The sequence below is a fragment of the Rhinoderma darwinii genome, chromosome 2 (genome assembly GCF_050947455.1).
Source record: "Rhinoderma darwinii isolate aRhiDar2 chromosome 2, aRhiDar2.hap1, whole genome shotgun sequence".
NCBI classification, from domain to species: Eukaryota; Metazoa; Chordata; class Amphibia; order Anura; family Rhinodermatidae; genus Rhinoderma; species Rhinoderma darwinii.
In genome coordinates this window covers 380,557,181-380,577,068 of record NC_134688.1, presented here as the reverse complement: position 1 = coordinate 380,577,068, position 19,888 = coordinate 380,557,181, and the positions used below count along the sequence as shown (strand labels likewise).

Below are 19,888 nucleotides of genomic sequence, written 5' to 3'. Positions count from 1 at the left end.
TTTTAACCCCTTCCCTCAGCCATTTTTCGGATTTTCACTTTTATTTTTTCCTCAACACATTCCAAAAGCTATAATTTATTTATTTTGCCGTCTATATAGCCATACAAGGGCTTGCTTTTTGCGGGACAAGTTGTAGTTCTTCATGGCACCATTTATTCTATTGCATAATGTACTGGGAAGCTGTAAAAACAATTTGTGGGGTGAAATGGGCAAAAAACAGCGATTACGCCACTTTTTTGGGGGTTTTGTTTTTACGGCATCCATCAGGTGGTAAAAACTACATATTCACCTTATTCTACAGGTTGATACGATTACGGCGATACCAAATTTATATGTTTAGTTTTATGTTTTACCATTTAAAAAAAAGAAAACTAAATGATAAAAATCTTTTGTGTCGCCATGTGCTGAGAGCCATAACTTTTTCATTTTTACATCAATTTAGTGATGTGAGGGCTTAAATTTTGCGAGGCAAGTTGTATTATTCACCGATAGCATTTTTTGTTATATGCAACCTTTTGACCACTTTCTATTTAATTTTTTTGGAGCGCTAAGGTGACCAAAAACCAGCAATTTGCGTGTTTTATATATTTTTTTTTCTACGCATTCACCAAGCGAGTTAAACAATGCTATATTGTAATATTTCGGACTTTTACCAATGCGCCGATACCTTTTATGTTAACTTTTATTTTTTTTAACATTGATTTAGGGAGAAAAAAATGGGAAAAGTGTTTTTTTTTAAACTTTTAATACTTAAAGAGGCTCTGTCACCAGATTTTGCAACCCCTATCTGCTATTGCAGCAGATAGGCGCTGCAATGTAGATTACAGTAACGTTTTTATTTTTAAAAAACGAGCATTTTTGGCCAAGTTATGGCCATTTTTGTATTTATGCAAATGAGGCTTGCAAAAGTACAACTGGGCGTGTTGAAAAGTAAAAGTACAACTGGGCGTGTATTATGTGTGTACATCGGGGCGTGTTTACTACTTTTACTAGCTGGGCGTTCTGATGAGAAGTATCATCCACTTCTCTTCAGAACGCCCAGCTTCTGGCAGTGCAGATCTGTGACGTCACTCACAGGTCCTGCATCGTGTCGGCCACATCGGCACCAGAGGCTACAGTTGATTCTGCAGCAGCATCAGCGTTTGCAGGTAAGTAGCTACATCGATTTACCTGCAAACGCCGATGCTGCTGCAGAATCATCTGTAGCCTCTGGTGCTGATGTGTCCTCGCACAAATGAATCTAATAATTACACTTCGGGCGCAGTAATTATTATTAATAAGATATATATAATTCATCTGTATAGATTGTGGGTATGTAGATTTATTAGGTTACATGGAATTGAAAGTCTTGTATTGAAATCTTGGATTTAACATCTTTAAAAAAAAATACAGTTCTTTAGAGTGATTTTCTGTGTTATAATAAATGGGTCTACTTGGGCACCAAATTTTAAAACAAAAAAACTTTGTAAATAATGGACTTAATTTTGCTCTGTATCTATGCCATCGCTCCCTGGTCCACTCAAGCAAAGATGATATCATATAAGAAAATACTTCACCTGTAAACATAGTGGACTGGGAACCAATAGGGTGAGAGTGGAGTAGAAATAATAAAGTAAATGTATTACAAAGTGAAATTATTGTCACAATTTTCTTTGTGCCCTTATAGACCTAGTTTATAATCTGGAAGCCCTTTTAATTTAGTCATTCATAACTTTTTGATAAATGAGATATGAGAGAGAGAGAGAGAGACATGAGGAGAGAGAAAGAGATATGTGAAAGAGAAAGAGATATGAGAGAGATATATGAGAGGGAGAGATATGAGAGAGCTGTGAGAGAGATGTGAGAGAGGGAGAGATAAGAGAGAGAGGGAGATGTGAGAGAGAGAGATATGAGAGAGTTATATGAGCGGGAGAGAGATATGAGAAAGATATGAGAGAGATAAGAGAGAGAGGGAGATGTGAGAGAGAGAGGGAGAAAGAGATGAGAGAGAGATATGAGAGAGTTATATGTGAGGGAGAGAGATATGAGGGAGATATGAGAGAGAGAGAGAGAGAGAGACACATGAAGAGAGAGAAAGAGATATGTGAGAGAGAAAGAGATATGAGAGAGATATATGAGAGGGAGAGATATGAGAGAGCTGTGAGAGAGATGTGAGAGAGAGAGATAAGAGAGAGAGGGAGATGTGAGAGAGAGAGAGATATGAGAGAGTTATATGAGCGGGAGAGAGATATGAGAAAGATATGAGAGAGATAAGAGAGAGAGGGAGATGTGAGAGAGAGAGGGAGAAAGAGATGAGAGAGATATGAGAGAGAGATATGAGAGAGTTATATGAGAGGGAGAGAGATATGAGGGAGATATGAGAGAGAGAGAGATATGAGAGAGATAAGAGAGAGAGGGAGATGTGAGAGAGAGAGATATGAGAGAGATATATGAGAGGGAGAGATATGAGAGAGCTGTGAGAGAGATGTGAGAGAGAGATAAGAGAGAGAGGGCGATGTGAGAGAGAGAGATATGAGAGAGTTATATGAGCGGGAGAGAGATATGAGAAAGATATGAGAGAGATAAGAGGGAGAGATATGAGAGAGTTATATGAGAGAGTTATATGAGAGGGAGAGAGATATGAGGGAGATATGAGAGAGAGAGAGAGAGAGAGAGAGAGACATGAGGAGAGAGAAAGAGATATGTGAGAGAGAAAGAGATATGAGAGAGATATATGAGAGGGAGAGATATGAGAGAGCTGTGAGAGAGATGTGAGAGAGAGAGATAAGAGAGAGAGGGAAATGTGAGAGAGAGAGATATGAGAGAGTTATATGAGCGGGAGAGAGAGAGAGACACATGAGGAGAGAGAAAGAGATATGTGAGAGAGAAAGAGATATGAGAGAGATATATGAGAGGGAGAGATATGAGAGAGCTGTGAGAGAGATGTGAGATAGAGAGATAAGAGAGAGAGGGAGATGTGAGAGAGAGAGATATGAGAGAGTTATATGAGCGGGAGAGAGATATGAGAAAGATATGAGAGAGATAAGAGAGAGGGAGATGTGAGAGAGAGAGGGAGAAAGAGATGAGAGAGATATGAGAGAGAGATATGAGAGAGTTATATGAGAGGGAGAGAGATATGAGGGAGATATGAGAGAGAGAGAGAGATATGAGAGAGATAAGAGAGAGAGGGAGATGTGAGAGAGAGAGATATGAGAGAGAGAGATATGAGAGAGAGAGATATGAGAGAGAGATATGAGAGAAAGATATGAGAGAGAGAGATATGAGAGAGAGATATGAGAGAAAGATATGAGAGAGAGAGAGATATGAGAGAGATGAGATATGAGAGAGATGCATATATAAACTTATTCCAATATAAAAAAAAAAAGAACAAATCTTCAAATATAGTGAAGACAAGCGCCAAATAAATGAAAAATCCTTTACTTACAACAGAATATCCACTTCGTAAACTGGCCGGTTGATGTGCCACTGAGTCATTAAAATCCTCTTCATTTTCATCTAAATATTCCTGAAAAGGAGACACAACCGTCATATATCATTTCATCATATACAGTAAAATTCATTCAATCTGGGATCCAAAGTCATTCTTGTGTGACAGATATTCCTGAAAGCTGAAATAAATCTAACCTTAACAAGCTACTGTATATGTATATGGATCTGCTCACACTGTGTTTGGGCTCTATGTTTGGCATACAGTACCGCCAGATGTATTATACAACTGTATGTCTAGCCTTTGACTTACATAGGGAAAAAAAACTGATGGAATCCAGTTGTATTGAAAAGCATAGTTGACTATGCTTTAAAAAAAAGTTTTATTAAAGGAATACCGATGTATGCCAGCCACATGGATGCTAAATGGACACTCTTTAGGCATGCATCTGGCCAATAAAACTCTATGGGCATATTTGTTGGGAGCATTTCCCAATGTATCAAATATGAGCCCCACCTCCAAACCTAGAGCCCTAACACAGTGTGAATAGAGCCTAGAAGGAAAATGTTACATTTTACACCATGTGCACCCCTAAATTGATAAACTGACAGATACAAAGGTACATTTACACATTTTAAAAGATTGTTATACAAAATCTAAAATTACTTTAAAGAAAATAGTTAAAGGGGTTGTTAATCCTTTTTTGTTAGAAGAGTGCTCCAACACTATACTGATTGCAGGGTATTATGCTGCTGGGACCTCTAGTGACCTGCTATAATCTGTGGGGGAACCCAGCAGCAGGAGTTCAATTCCTCTGCAGCTCCACCAGAGGGAAAATGAAGTATTACACAGTTATCATTAAAAATCAAGGTCTGGTCATGTAATGGATGAACATGCTGTGTAATACAGACACTTTTTAAGTCGCTCTAAACCTGTACCAAGGACCTCCATTAACCCAAAATTCCCTAAAAGAGTATATGAATGTTTTTCTAAACCAGGCAACCCCTTTTAGAGGGGTATTTCCACCTCTCCAATGATTCTCCGCCTCTATGTAGTGGCTGTGGTTTGCCTCACCAGACAGGATGGGGGTTGGGTGATACCCGTTCTGGTGATAAGTATGTGTCCCAGAACTGGGACCTGCATCTAGCAGATATTTATGGCATATCCTGTGGATATGCCATAAATATCTTAGATGGGAATAACTCAATAAGTAAAATCTGACTACTGAATTAAATTAGCAGGCAAAATGTAGCACGAAGAATAAATTGAGCTTGGTATCTATTAACTTGCTTGAAAAATGTATTACACCAAAAAAGTCTGAGTTAAGAAAGTTCTTGTATTTCATGAATTGGATTAGCACTTAATGACCTGCACTCCTTGTTCTTATCTAAGCGGAACACACATTAGAACCAACTGTGGAGACAATATTCGGTTTTCCAGTTCTTGCCTCTCATTTGAGCTCATTTGCTACCAGTGAATATCACAGTTTCCCCAACACTAGCAGACTGCGGGGTCTAATAAAGAAAGCCGTATCCTGCAGCTCTGTTAATGCTAATCAATAGTGTGAACATTTGGCCTTGCTTTATCTTAAATGAACCAGGGCACTGCCTGTTGTCGTCAGCTACGCTTTGTCCCATATAAGATCACCAACGGCTAATAAGATTCATTATTTTTTTCATCTCGGTGGACGAGGAGGCACATTATAGTACACAGCGAAAAGCTTCTGCTTAATGTGGCATGCTTATTACTGAAAATGTGTTTTGTTGGTCATAGGGACATCACTGCATTTTTTAACTATCTGATCGTAAAATGATATTGACATAGTTTATGGAGAAAAACAATCAGTTCCATTGGTTACAACTGGTTTAGGTCTTGTTCTAATATTTCTGTTACTACTTATACAATAAAATCTAAAGATTATCATATAATAAAATTCATGTGTAGTGATAAATATAAGAGATATTTGAACAATTTCCATTCTGTTGACTGCACATATCTTACAATGTATGCTTCTTTGACATCCAGCCTTCTGATTGTTAAAAATATCAGAACACTGGTTGGGTTGCAGGCAAATTGATACATGTACGGTGCTCTATTTATCACATAGGCAATCTAGACACATGTCTAAAGCCTCATGCACTCAGCTGTATTAAAGAGGTTGTCCAGGCATGGACAACTGATAACCTATTCACAGGATAGGTCATTAGTATATGATCGGTGGGGGTCCGACACCTTGACCCCGCACCGATCAGTTGCTCTTGCTGCCTCCGGACGCCGGATGTTATGCAGGGTATGCAGTATTCGAAGCCGGAAGCAGATGGCTCCGACTACTGCATAGCGGCCATGCTGCAGAACAACAACTCTGCTCCTCTTCATTTGAATAGGAGCAGAGCTGCAGTATTGCAGCTTGGCCGCTATTCTGTGACCGGAGCCATCTGCTTCCGGCATGGACATCCGGCGCCCAGAGGCAGCCAGAGCAGCTGATCGGTGCGGGGTCTGGCTTTCGAACACCCAACGATCATATACTGATGATCTATCCTGTGGATAGGTCATCAGTTGTCCATGGCTGGACAACCCCTTTAAGGATCAGTGTTGTACGAATCTGTAATATATCTTCCATAGAAATCTAAGGGATTATACTGTATCTCCATATGCTTAAAATTTCTAATGGAGGCACAAGGACATTTTTTCACATGGATTTATACAGAATCTGTGAGAAAATAAATCACGACATGTTCCAGTATTGCGTACAGAAGCATTATTTGGCAGCAAACAAAGTGCCTACGGTTCCATAACTCTGACACAAGGACTTCCTCAGTGTCTAAGACATTATAAACATAGTCCAGAGTATATCTGATATATCTTTACACTTGGATGCAGGCAGATAATAACTCATTGCAAAGGCAATACACTTCTGTGAATGTGAATGAATTACTTGTTCGCACAGTGCAGATTCTGATGTTTTTGTTTCTTTTTGCCAAAACCCGCAGTGGATACTAAATCTGCATCACAATTGCACTGTGTGATCAAGGCTTTAAAGAGAAAGTTTCCTTTTGGTTAACTAGTATTTTTCCTGTGCTGTGGATTGGAGGAAGTCAGGGGAAAAAACACATTGCCAGCTGCACCTCTTTAGTGTATGGCACTATTAATAAACCAATAACATTTCTTGCCGTTTTGATTCGTTTAGCCAAAATCAAGAGTGGATCCTAAAAAGGAGACATATAGGAGACATAACGGAGCTTTCTGAGACTTAAATATTGATAGCTCATCCTTAGAATAGGCTATCAATATGTGATAGGTGGGGGTCCGACTCCCAGCACCCCAGCCTATCCGCTAAATGAATGGGATGTGGCCATTTAATTTTGTTCCACTCCTGGTTTTTCACACACATACTCATACCTTTTAATATCACTGTTGTGATAAATGTGGTTGGTAATCTAAGGGCACGGTCCAAGGTATGCGCACAAAACCACCCTCACACACGGAGGACAATGGCCACATGGTTTTGCCAGGTAATGCTGAAAAAGTTGTGTTGCAATTCGCTACTGCATGTGGACATGGTTCGGACACATGCGGATGTCGCTTCATGGGACCGAACACTCAGGGTATGTTCACACGCACTAATTACGGACGTAATTCGGGCGTTTTTGCCCCGAATTACGTCCGAAAATAGCGTCTCAATAGCGTTGACAAACATATGCCCATTGAAAGCAATGGGCAGACGTTTGTCTGTTCACACGAGGCGTATATTTACGCGCCGCTGCCAAATGACGGCGCGTAAATAGACGCCCGCGTCAAAGAAGTGACCTGTCACTTCTTTGGCCGTAATTGGAGCCGTTATTCATTGACTCCAATGAATAGCAGCGCCAATTACGTCCGTAATGGACGCGGCGTTCAAGCGCCTGCACATGCCGTTACGGCTGAAATTACGGGGATGTTTTCAGGCGGAAACATCCCCGTAATTTCAGCCGTTACGGACGCTGTCGTGTGAACATACCCTTAGAGTTTGTACACATACAAGCAAAATGATATTTAAGAAATAATTTTACATAAAACTAGCTTGCTTTACTATTTTTTTTTCTTTCAATTTTCATGTATTTTTCTACATTTAAAATACTAATTCTTCTGGTTCCCTGGGAAACAGACAGCGGTTTTTCTCCACTTTAATGCCAGATATGTGACCTAAAAGCTTAGCTTTAACTGTGTAAACAGTTGCATAAATCTAAATGTACTTTTATCCATGGAGAAGTAGATATCATGTAACTAAAAATCTGTATTTGCAAAGTTACTAAGTCTTTTATGTGGATTTTAATTGCAAAATGATGTAAATTGTTGTTCAAAAGTGGAGTTTTTCCTTAATAAAGAATAAACCTTAAAGACACACTGTTCTGGCTGTAAGGGTATGTGCACACACACTAATTACGTCCGTAATTTACGGACGTATTTCGGCCGCAAGTACCGGACCGAACATAGTGCAGGGAGCCGGGCTCCTAGCATCACAGTTATATACGATGCTAGGAGTCCCTGCCTCTCTGCAGGACAACTGTCCCGTACTGTAATCATGTTTTCAGTACGGGACAGTAGTTCCACGGAGAGGCAGGGGCTCCTAGCATCGTACATAACTATGATGCTAGGAGCCCGGCTCCCTGCACTGAGTTCGGTCCGGGACTTGCGGCCGAAATACGTCCGTCAATTACGGACGTAATTAGTGTGTGTGCACATACCCTAACAGCTCAAGAACCCTCAATTTTGGAGCAGAAGATTCGAAGGTGTAAGGCTGGGTTCACACGACCTATTTTCAGACGTAATGGAGGCGTTTTACACCTCAAATTACGCCTGAAAAGACGGCTCCAATACGTCGGCAAACATCTGCCCATTACTTTCAATGGGTTTGCCGATGTGCTGTGCCGACGACCTGTCATTTTACGCGTCGCTGTCAAAAGACGACGCGTAAAAAAGACAGCTCGTCAAAAGAAGTGCAGGACACTTCTTGAGACGTAATTGGAGCCATTTTTCATTGACTGCATTGAAAAACAGCTCCAATTACGTCCGCAATCGACGCCGCAAAAAACACGAGTAAGAGCAATTACGTCCGTAATTTCAGACGTATTTGGCGTTTGCGTGTGAACATACCCTAAGCCTCAAGGCTTCCAATAAACAGAATTTAATGGAACTTGGAGTAAATGCAAAGTGCACAGAAAAGGCCCATCTGTATTGATTTCCCTCCATAAAGAGCAGGGCAATCACACGTATTTCCAAATTTTAATATTTGGAAATAATGAATACAAATATACAAATATAACAAATATTCAGTTAGAACACAAAATATAGTACAACTATACAGCTGGGTAAGCGATGCCCTAACTCCCCCATAAACATGCACATTCAGCCGAGCCAAGAAGGGGGATGGAGATAGGCAGCTGTCAGACACCTATGATACTGCTTATCTCCAGAGAAAATAATAGGATCTGCCAAGTTAAAATCCAACCTGTCAGATCAATTTTCCTCCCATGTGTGAAATGCAGGGACCAGGAGGCAGTCCTCATATACATTAGATTGTCAGTCCTTAAGTGATACCCGTCAGGAATAATCTGTTTGAGAATGTTTACTGTGTCTACATATTTTGACTTTGTTAGAGATTAATATTCAACTCACCAAGTTGGTATTCAATCCTCCAGGAACAGATTTGCTTCTTATGCTTCCTGTTTCCCCATTCCCCTCTGCATACTGTCGGCTGAGGTCCAGTTCTGAACGACTGTGATCTGAAATTGATTGTTATACGTTATTACCTACTGCCATGTAGGACACGTGTACCCTTACATATCTAGGCACTAGCCACTTAACCAGTACAAACTAGTACAAATATATCCACGCTATAGAAATACACACTATCAACTGCCAAAATGAAGGAGTACTTGGCGTCAAAACATTGAAAAACACAACCCTTTGCTACCGGTTGGTTAAAACCTCTGCATGCAGGGCCGGGTTATAGGGAGGGCAGATAAGTCATGTGCCCTAGGCCCTCCACCACCTTGATGACCTGGGGGGCATCCAGCACCCTCCCTTCCCTTCTGCTCAACATTTTCTAGTTACTCCCCTGACAGTCACTATTAAATGGGTAGTGTATAAACTGCTCACCTCTGGGACCCCACCATTAGGGAAAACAGGGCAGTTTGACAATTCTATCTAGTCGAGAAAAGGGAAGAGAGGTGGTCACACATGTGTGTGCCTCTTTTTTTTTATGTTTAAGGCTCAGCCTTCAGTGCAGAGGGCCATGCACATGCGTGGCCACCTCTCCTATATATGGCTGCTATAGGAGGAACTGAATTTTTACCAAAAAACAGGGTGGGCAATTGGTCCAAGGGTCATGGAAAGGGACAGGTCCTTCTGTCCTGGATAGCATAATTGAGGACCCTTTTGATGTTTGCTATGGGGCCCCTCTATTTTATGTATACCACTGCTTTTACTGCTGATTTCCGTTACCTTCATATATTAACAGATTTCAGTAATCACATTCCACATAACGTATAAAGCTAGAGTAATAATATATAATTAGTAGTCACATACTGTTTTCAATGGAATATGTAGAATAAGAAATACATGGATTGCTGTGAGTGCCTTTTTACCAAGTAGCAGGAGAGGACAGGAATTGTAAGAAAGAAAGAGAACAGTTTCTTCTTGCCTGATGTCAACATTTCTGACATGTTTTAATTGTGCTTGATTTTAATCACTGTGTCTTTTTATCAGTTTGTTTTGTTTTTGTTGGTTCAGATATCCCTAGTTTTGAAATTGATGGCGACAACAGCAAAAATATTTCAGCAGATGTATGTAGGGCTGGTCTTGTGGGATTTCAAAATGATAGGACTTTGCCACGAGAGGGAAGCTACAGACTGAGAGTTATATTGTGGAACTAATCAAAACCTCTATGTCAAATCTGCTTTCAATTCTAAAAAAAACGAAATATTTATTTTTGATAGAATAATAAGTAAGAAAGCAGAGAGGAGTTTGCCCAGGAAAGGAACTTGAGTACATTAGGCCTTGTTCATACAGTGCAGTATTGTTTACAGTTTTACATGTGTGTGTTTATGTGCGTTTTTTCTTTTTAAGCCAAAACGAGGAAGAAGTGGGTTCTACTGCTACTTTAAAAAATTTATTTAAAAAAATACGCAAAAACTGCATTAAAACGACTGTGTGAACAACAACTTGAGCTTATAACAGTTTTTCCATTATTAATACTCTTGGCCATAATGGGGAGCAGTAACAATAAGAATTTCCTGCTCTGGAGAAACTGTTTAACCCTGTGGTGGCGGATTTCTTGCTCTGGAGAACCTGTCTATCCCTGTGGTAGCGCTTGCTAGAACTTCAATATCGTGCAGTCGTCTGTTACACGAACGATTGTTCCGTGAAAGAATGATTCCACAGTGAAAGATCGTTCAACCTTTGCCTGGTGTCAGTGACATGTATCACCAGTTTGAGTGACCGTAATGGCCAATATGGACTAAAATGTGTATGGCTGCTTTAGCGTAACGATTGCTCACAATTTGCCATACCATATTACAAATCTAAAAAAATTAACTACACCTTAAAGCATACCTAAACCTTCAGGTGACTTTTCAGGATATGCTGTCATATGTGTGGACAGGAGGAATAACATTATTTCTGGCTTTAATATGACTTGTATCCTGCACTTTTTAGAAGTTTTCCCCCTGCAGGCATTATCTCTAAGGGTATGTTCACACGGCCTATTTACGGACGTAATTCGGGCGTTTTAACCCCTGAATTACGTCCGAAATTACGGCTTGAAAGCGTTGACAAACATCTTTCCATTGAAAGCAATGGGCTGACATTTGTCTGTTCACACGAGGCGTATATTTACGCGTCGCTGTCAAAAGACGGAGCGTAAATAGACGCCCGCGCCAAAGTAGTGTCATGTCACTTCTTCAGACGTAAATGGAGCCGTTTTCCATGGACTCCATGGAAAACCAGGTCCAGTTACGTCCGTAATGGACGCAGCGTTCAAGCGCCTGCACATGCCGTTATGGCTGAAATGACGGGGCTGCTTTCTCCTGAAAACAGCCCCGTAATTTCGGCCGTTACGGACGCTGCCGTGTGAACATACCCTTATTCTCAAGTTTCTCTAAGGCAGTGGGTGATATCTAACTGCGATCATGTTTGCCATACACTGCACACAGGGAAGAGGAGAATCCTGTTTTCCTATCTCTATCACATAAATAAGCTGCAGCAACATGGAGCACATTACAGAGCAGAAATGAGTAGTGTAGCTGTGAATCCAGCACTTGGGTGAAACAGAACTCTTACTAGGAAGCTGCGTCAGAGTGTGTCTCCCTCTGTCTCTCACTCTCACTCTGCTCCTACTTACTCCTCCCCTCTCTATAGACTTCTATGAGCAGCTGTAAACTGATCCGTCAGTGAGCTGATAAACTGTCTTCACAAGAGGGAAAATGCAGTAGATTCAGTGAGTGAACAGTTAGGGGGGGGGGGCATGATAAGAGGAGAGAGAGGCATTTTCTCTAGTAAGATATATTACAAGTTTTTTTTAAGAGAAGTGTTTTGCTTGCTCTGCATTCAAAGAAATGGAGCACAGACCTCTATAAAGATATACTATGAAATGAATCAGCACAGAAGTTTGGACTTAAGTATATTAATAACCGAAAGTCCAGGGCCGTAACTATAGGGGTGCAGAGGTAGCAGTCACACCTAGGCCATGGTGCCTGAGGAGGTTCCACCACATAAACAGACATCTGCATTTTAAATGACACATACTAGGCGGAGGGCCCTGCTACAGATTTTATATAGGTGCAAGGAGCTTCAAGTTATGCCTTCAAGAAAGTAATTGGTACACTATAATAACTGGTTGAACCAACTTTAGTAGCAATAATTGCAACTAAATTTTTCATATGATTTGCTCTAATTCTTCACATTGTGGTTGAGGAATTGCAGCCCACTCCTATTTATAAAACTGACCAAAATCATTTTCTTCAGGTATAACATACTGTCCTAAATAAAGGCAGCACTTTATAACTATAAGTCCAGTGTTGAGGGGTGAAATGTGTGGGCAAATATTGTAAAGTATACTGTAAAACCTCAGGGTTTGGGTGAAGGCAGTGAAAACAGGTTTTACATTATCTATTAATGCAGGAAGTGCATCAAATTTTAAGATAATTATATTTGAGATTATTCTTTTTGCCATTCTGAGAGCATTGGAACCTATTTTCAGAAATGGTTTTGTCTTTTAGATCACTGACTTGCTATGTACCACATTAACATACATACCAGATGCTATAGATACTCGAGATGAGGCCAAGGATGGAGTGCCAGAACCACGTCTTCTATGTTTCTTTGAAATTTCCTCTGGAATACTAGAACTGGTTTTCATCGCACTTCCTATTGACTGCTGAAAATAAAAACATGAGTATACGTAAGACAAAGCTTTCTTTTAACATTTAATTCATAGTTTTATCTCAACTGCAGATTGACGTACAGCACCAAAAAAAGAAACAAGAGCAAAATGTCACGATCGGTGGGTATGTGGACCCACAGGGCCGTACTGCCATAGGGGGATAGCAGCTGGCCAAACAGAGTACCAAGTCAATGCATATATAGTCCAAGCCCAAGGGTACTTGTAGTAGTTCAGACAGTACGACGGCTAGGTTCAGATGGGACCTTGGCAGCAGACACCAGGCGTGGTGTAACGCAGCAAGCGTGGCCGATGGCACAACACGACTACAACTTTCTCAGGCACAGGAATAAAGGTAGCACAGGATGCAGAGTACAGGTAGTAGGGAACGGGAAACACTGGGAACAGGAAAACACTAAGGGACCATTTGCAAGACTAACACGGCTAAACACAACAATGCTCGGACAATGAATGAAAGGGCAGAGCCCTTTTTATAGTCCAGGGTCATTATGGGCTAATTACAGAATTTCCTCATGTGTGTGCACTGACCCTTTAAGGCCGGGCGTGGGCCCGCGCGCGCACCCTACGGGAACTAGTGCAGTGATGTGGAAGTGAGTGCCGGCGTCTCTCAGGAGGGAGATGCCGTCCGGCACTCACTTGACCATTGCCGCGGCCATCGGGGGGCAGGTAAGCACGACGGTCCGCGGCTGTGGGCGTTACACAAAACAGATAAATATATATCTTTATTCAAGTATTGACATTATAAAACCCATACAAAATAGATAAAAGTATCGGAATACACAATCACAGAATAGTGCTCACCGGTCAGTATATATTGCAGTTATATATATGACTCTATATGCATTTAAAACAAAAAAAAAACTCTTGCCGAATGTAACCTAGTATACATGCAAAGCACAGCCTTACAAATATATAAAGTAGCAGTCACCTGACTAAATTAAAAAAAATAAACAGATGATCTACTGCAAGGCAGCAAGTAGTGGCAAGTTACCACCATCCGGGGGTGGCGTCACATTGGGTCAAGGTACTATTTATTCGACCAAGGTCCAATGGGAGCTAAAGGAAAATAATACTGTCACTGCAGAGGAAAATACCAATCATGCATTTAATTAAAAATGCTATCGCCATAATGAGCCTCCATTCTGCTGTATAATGCTGGAATTTAGAAGAAGGTTACATGACCTAAGTTTGTCATTTTTGGCAGAAGAGATATATAAAGGTATATAAAATAAATAATATATTGTGACAAATAAGTGACAAACACAACAGTGCATAAAAAAGTGCACATTCATAGTACAAAATAATAACATAAAAATTAGGGTAGGGTAAAAGGTGGGGGACAGTGGTACAAAGGCTAAATGCAGCAATGGGCAGCAATTCATTTCAATGAAAGAAAAAGGTCTTCCAAAGTAAGGACTTGCTTTGGACAAAGCTCTTTGTTGTAGCTTATGTAAGGGTATGTGCACACACACTAATTACGTCCGTAATTGACAGACGTATTTCGGCCGCAAGTCCCGGACCGAACACAGTGCAGGGAGCCGGGCTCCTAGCATCATACTTATGTACGATGCTAGGAGTCCCTGCCTCGCTGCAGGACAACTGTCCCGTACTGTAATCATGTTTTCAGTACGGGACAGTTGTCCTGCAGCGAGGCAGGGACTCCTAGCATCGTACATAACTATGATGCTAGGAGCCCGGCTCCCTGCACTGTGTTCGTCCGGTACTTGTGGCCGAAATACGTCCGTCATTTACGGACGTAATTAGTGTGTGTGCACATACCCTAAGGGGGGGGGGGCTACAGATAGGTTTGATGTATCAATACTGGTGAAAATAAAAAGTGGAGCAGTTGCCCTTGGCACCCTCTCAGGTCGCTGCTTTCATTTTCCAAAGGGACCCTGAAAAGTGAAAATTTAAGAATTACAGCTTTCTGTCAGACAAAACATAACACTCACCGTGTGACTGTAATTGGAAGTTACGCTTTGTTTACTTGGTGTGGGAGAACTCTGATGTACTACAACACTTGTGCTTGTCCTGGAACTGTTGCTTTGATTGGCTGTTTGCGAATTGATACTGCCAGTAGATTTAGCGCTCACACCACTTGGGTCCAAGGAGTGGATACTTTCACTGGAATTGTGAAAAAAGTCACATAAAATATACCAGCGAATTTCAAACAAACAAAATGCTGAATAACAGCAATATGAAAACAATCAGGATTTGACATGGGCTTTGGATAAGAATTAATAATATGCATATTAGAAAAAGGCCACAACTGCCCACCCCAGAAAAAAAAACAACAGAATTTCTGGGTATTTTCTGGGCTCATATTTCAGCACTGGGCCATGTGCCGGTGTAAAAAAATGAGAGACCACATCGGTTGCAGGAGCGCCGCAACTCTTTTATTATGAATTTGTGGGTGTCCCAGTGGTAAGTCCCCCACCAATCAAACATTAATGGCCTGTCTTTAAAGTCCAAGAGAACCCTTTCAAAAATCAAACTAATAAAAGACTTTCATCTCTTTGACCAGCCTTATATAGTACTCCGTACCACATAGATCTCAAATGTAGTGTTAATAAATTTCAATGGTGACATGCCTACCACTGTAAAAAAATATGCTGGTATATAGAGGATTTTTTAATGCTCTTTTGGATGCAGTTTATCAGACTGAGACTTTGATATGGAAGACTGTTTGGCGCACAATACAGTTCCGTGTGCAGGAGGGCTCAACCAAAAGCCCAAGGACATTGTTGCAAACATTGAGCATTCAGAAAAAATTCTCATATGACATTAAAAAAAACAAAAAAACGATCAATTAAACACATACCGAACAGAAATTGGTGAGTTGCGCTTTGATTGAGAGCAGGAGTCAATTTTAAAGCTTGCTTGACTGATTTCATCAACACTTTCCTGGCCATTGTGAAGAAACTCGGCTTGAGAAGCTTCTGGGAGACTGTCAATGTCTGTTCCGGATCTTCTGTAAAACAATAGTGTGTATGGGCTTCGTTCACATCTGCATTGTGCCTTCAGTTTTAGCGATCAGTCTAAATTTAAAAAAACGAACACAATAACGGATGCCGGACTGAAAACAACGGAAGGTAAAAGATTCCTTAATTAAAACTGACACTTTACCTTCCGTTCGTCTCAGTTTGGCATCAGTTATTCTCCGCTTTTAACTGATCCATTTATTCATTTTTCTTTAGTCCTGTTCACTTCTGCGTCAGGGCATTCCATTGTTCTGCTCCGTCAGAGGAGCAGAATAAGGGAATGCTGGACACATTGGTTCCATTCCAACACGGACACCGCCGCTGGCCGACGGAACACATTGACTTTAATGGGTTCCGTCGAAGCCTCCAACACAGATGTGAACAGACACTTTTACTTTTTTTTTTTGTGTCATTTTCATTCTGCGCATGAGCATTTAAAAAACTCATCCGTTAAACGTAATGCATAATGGATACAAACGGAAGGCATATCCATGTATATCCGTCATCCATTGACATCAACGTTAAAAAAAAACGGAAAGCTCCTTTCCATCAAGTTTCCATAATTTTGGACGGAAAAAATAACGCAGCAGACTATGCTATTGCTTCAGTCAAATAAACATAAACCTGACGGAACAGAGCATAACTGAGCACAACTGATGGAAAAACAAAACCCATTGAAATACAATGGGTAGTTTGACAGAAACGCTTATTTCAGTTTTTCTGTTCTGCTGACGGAGCAGAAGAACGGAAATGCACAACGCAGATGTAAACGAAGCCTTAGATTGCCAATAAATCTAAAAATATTGAAATATGCCAACAATATTCAGGTTAGAAGCCACCACTGGTTAGAACTTAGGGGTTTACAGATGACTAATTTATTATCAAGTCCCTCCAAGTGGGGGCTGCAGGCTGCCAGAATTTTATCATTTAACTCTATAGCTTTGGGAAGGAAAGTAGGGAATTCGGAGCTTTGTGTAATGACAATGGAGCGCGCGACTCCTAAATATATATATTAATATATATATATATATATATATATATATATATATATATATATATATATATATATATATGTATATATATATATAAAATGAAATTATTCAGTAATCAATGTTGGACATATTTAGATAAAAAAAATTAGGCAAAAGGTACACTCAAATCCAGGGTACTAAGAGCTAATTAACAGTGCCACTATTTTATACAACTATAATTTGTTTACACTGGTAAAAAAACTCATTGATAGCCAATTTTTGTCACAATTTGATATACAGGGAAGACATATTGGCCTTATTTATCAAAGCAAACTGCAAACAGACCTTGTTGCCCATTGCAACCAATCAGGGATTAGCTTTCATTTCTTAAACTGCTCTGGAAAAATTAAAGCTTTATTTTCATTGGTTGCTAAGGCCAACCCGTTTGCAGTCTTGATAAATAAGACCTACTATGTCTAATCTATGAAAACAAATGCAGACAAAACCCTTGAGGTGGTGCCCGGAGCTATCAATCAGAAGACAGATTTAATTTTGTAATCTGTGCAAGGAAGATGACAGCAGGATTCTGATTGGTTGCCTCAGTGCTTGCCTGAAATACCTTCTATACATGAAACCAATTATATTGACCTAAGGTTAATTAATAGTAAAGACCTCTTTAAGATTAACGAAAAACGTAGCCTTGTTAAAGTAGGTAGTACTGGCCACAATTTAGATTTTTGGACACATTGCACACAGTTACATCGGGATTGAACACTGACACCTAATTTCAGTGCCCCCTACTCCATACAAAGCAGCATAATAAATACTCATGTCATTGTGTTTCTTTTTCTTATTCTTTCTAACATCAGAGAACTAGGACATATGATCAAGAAGACTAACAAAGGATCACTAAATTCTTCACCTTTCGGAGCGTGGGATCGATGCAATGCTTCTCAAGCTCTGTGCGTCGTAGTTTGAATGAATGCTGATTACATCTTCTCCACTTCTTGTCTGTTTCCCAAGCCTCCTGTCAAGACTACAAATAAAATGGCAATCAATACGTGGCTTTTTTTACCCTGTATTTTTTCCAACAGTAGTAAGTGGACACCCATTAGGTTTACACTGCATATAAATAGATTTTTTACACATAAATTATACATTCTGAATGTATTTCAGCAACAGTCTAGACACCAGTCAGACATGACAGGGTAACCTCTTGCCCCCATACCGATTATAATGTTATAACAGCTATTTCAACTATCAAAAATGATAGACACTCTCTCATTCCCCTATTATTAGTATCACTGCCATTCTGCTCTATTATTAAATGATCACTTTGCTCCCTAATCTGTCTCTGTTTTCTGACTTTCCTACCTCTGTGTACTTACTCAACCTTATTTCTTGCCCTGTTTGGCCCCAATTTCCCCAGACTCCCCATTAAGTGGCGTTGTTAAAAAACTGTTGCCAATTGCAAAGCAACGATTATAGTAGCATAGCTATAGAGATTGTAGAGTTACAGTCATAGAAGGGACATAGCTGTGACATATGCCAACTGCATAAGGATCTAATAATTCCCAGTGGAGATATCTCTCTATATAAATGAATACTTAGTATAGTGTTTTGTAGGAATATTGGCCTAAGCGGACAGTATAGCTCCTCGCTGTTGCTAAAGTGTCCTACTGCCATAGGGTACACAGCTGCCATGAATACATGAACATGGCCAGCCACAATGCTTAGGTAAGCCTACTGTTCAAAGCTCCATCCACAGGTATCAGAGGACCCAGGCTGTGCCAAGAAAACATTGCCCACCTTCACCAGTCTAGACTGTTGACACCTGACAATGAAGGGTTCATTGATTCATTCTGCTTGCTCCAAATTCTAACACTTGGATCAGCATGGTGCCACATCAATCTGGACTCATCTGACCAGTCGGTGTTTTCTCACTGCTTAGTGATCCAATTTTTGTGCTCTTTTGCCCACTGGATTCTTGCCTAGCTATTTCCATTAGACAGCAATGGCACTTGAACTGGTTGTTTGCTGTAATAGCCCATTCGTGATAAGGAACGACGAGTTTTTCATTCGGACATGCTAGTTGGAGCACCTGCATTGTGTTTGGCTTCAATTTGCTTGACTGTGCACCACCAGTTCGTCAGAATGATTCTTGACAAACTCCTTGAACCCCTTTTGTCGACGAGTCGTTTACAAGGTTTGCAGAGAAATTCCTATAATCACTTTTTCCCGGTAACGCAATTAAAAGTCACATGTACAGAAAGTCTACCCCCAGTTTTCACTTCTCACCCATTGGCACGTGGCAGTGATCTTGTACTTCGCAGACTCTGAATATCATAGTTGGAACGTATGCTTCTACCATCCTCCTCTTTTCCTGGATGTTGACTACTTTTTTTGTCAGGACTGCTGGAAAGAATGCATTAGTGGGCAAACAAATGAAGGAATATTGGCAAATTCATGAAACTGTTAAAGCACAAAATAATATCAAACCTGAAAAGAATACAAATATATTGATATGCAAGGGGCTTATTCATGGCTAGAAGAAAGATAATAAATACCTACCAGAATGTAGATTGGATCCCGATGTTACTAATGTAACCGTGTCCTTCCATTTGTATAAAAGCAGGAACACTCGAATACCCCCACGGTTCTGTTAAATCAAAGTTGGATTACCATAGAAACCTATGGGGATCTAGGTTCAGTTCAACAGAACCACAGGGGGTCTGGATGTAGCAGCTGGAACACGGATACCAAACTACGGTGTGTACAAATACACGTTTCTCCTGTACCAAGTTATCAACTGTTACAGCCCTCCCTCCCGTAAGTAGATAATGCATGCCTGTGCCCCATGGCAGCACTTTCTGCCTCTTTACTATAATTATAGGGACAAGCCAACATCCAGCTTTATTTTTCTAGCACAAATAAGGAATCAGAATAGGAGATGTGATTTGTTGCTCGAAACACCAGAGTCCCTGTGATAACACGCTGCAAGGGCAAAGAGGATGAAGTATTGTCAAGGGACAGAGGTATATAAGATTTTCCCATAAAAAGTGTTAAACTT

General features: G+C 40.4%; 1 protein-coding gene across 3 annotated transcripts in view; it reads right to left on the bottom strand.

Moving 5' to 3' along the window:
- Positions 1-19,888, bottom strand: part of SYTL5 (synaptotagmin like 5) — a 206,392-nt gene that overhangs the window by 59,979 nt on the left and 126,525 nt on the right. Inside the window, exons 6-12 of one of the 3 annotated variants that reach the window (XM_075853948.1) lie at positions 19,117-19,233; positions 17,741-17,854; positions 15,688-15,834; positions 14,819-14,990; positions 12,722-12,842; positions 9,083-9,189; positions 3,425-3,505 (exon numbers count right to left, since the gene is read on the bottom strand). In XM_075853948.1, the coding sequence (XP_075710063.1) occupies positions 3,425-3,505; positions 9,083-9,189; positions 12,722-12,842; positions 14,819-14,990; positions 15,688-15,834; positions 17,741-17,854; positions 19,117-19,233 (859 nt within the window). Of the gene's footprint in view, positions 1-3,424; positions 3,506-9,082; positions 9,190-12,721; positions 12,843-14,818; positions 14,991-15,687; positions 15,838-17,740; positions 17,855-19,116; positions 19,234-19,888 lie in introns of all 3 variants that reach the window. The other 2 variants (XM_075853946.1, XM_075853947.1) reach the window with 2 other exon arrangements.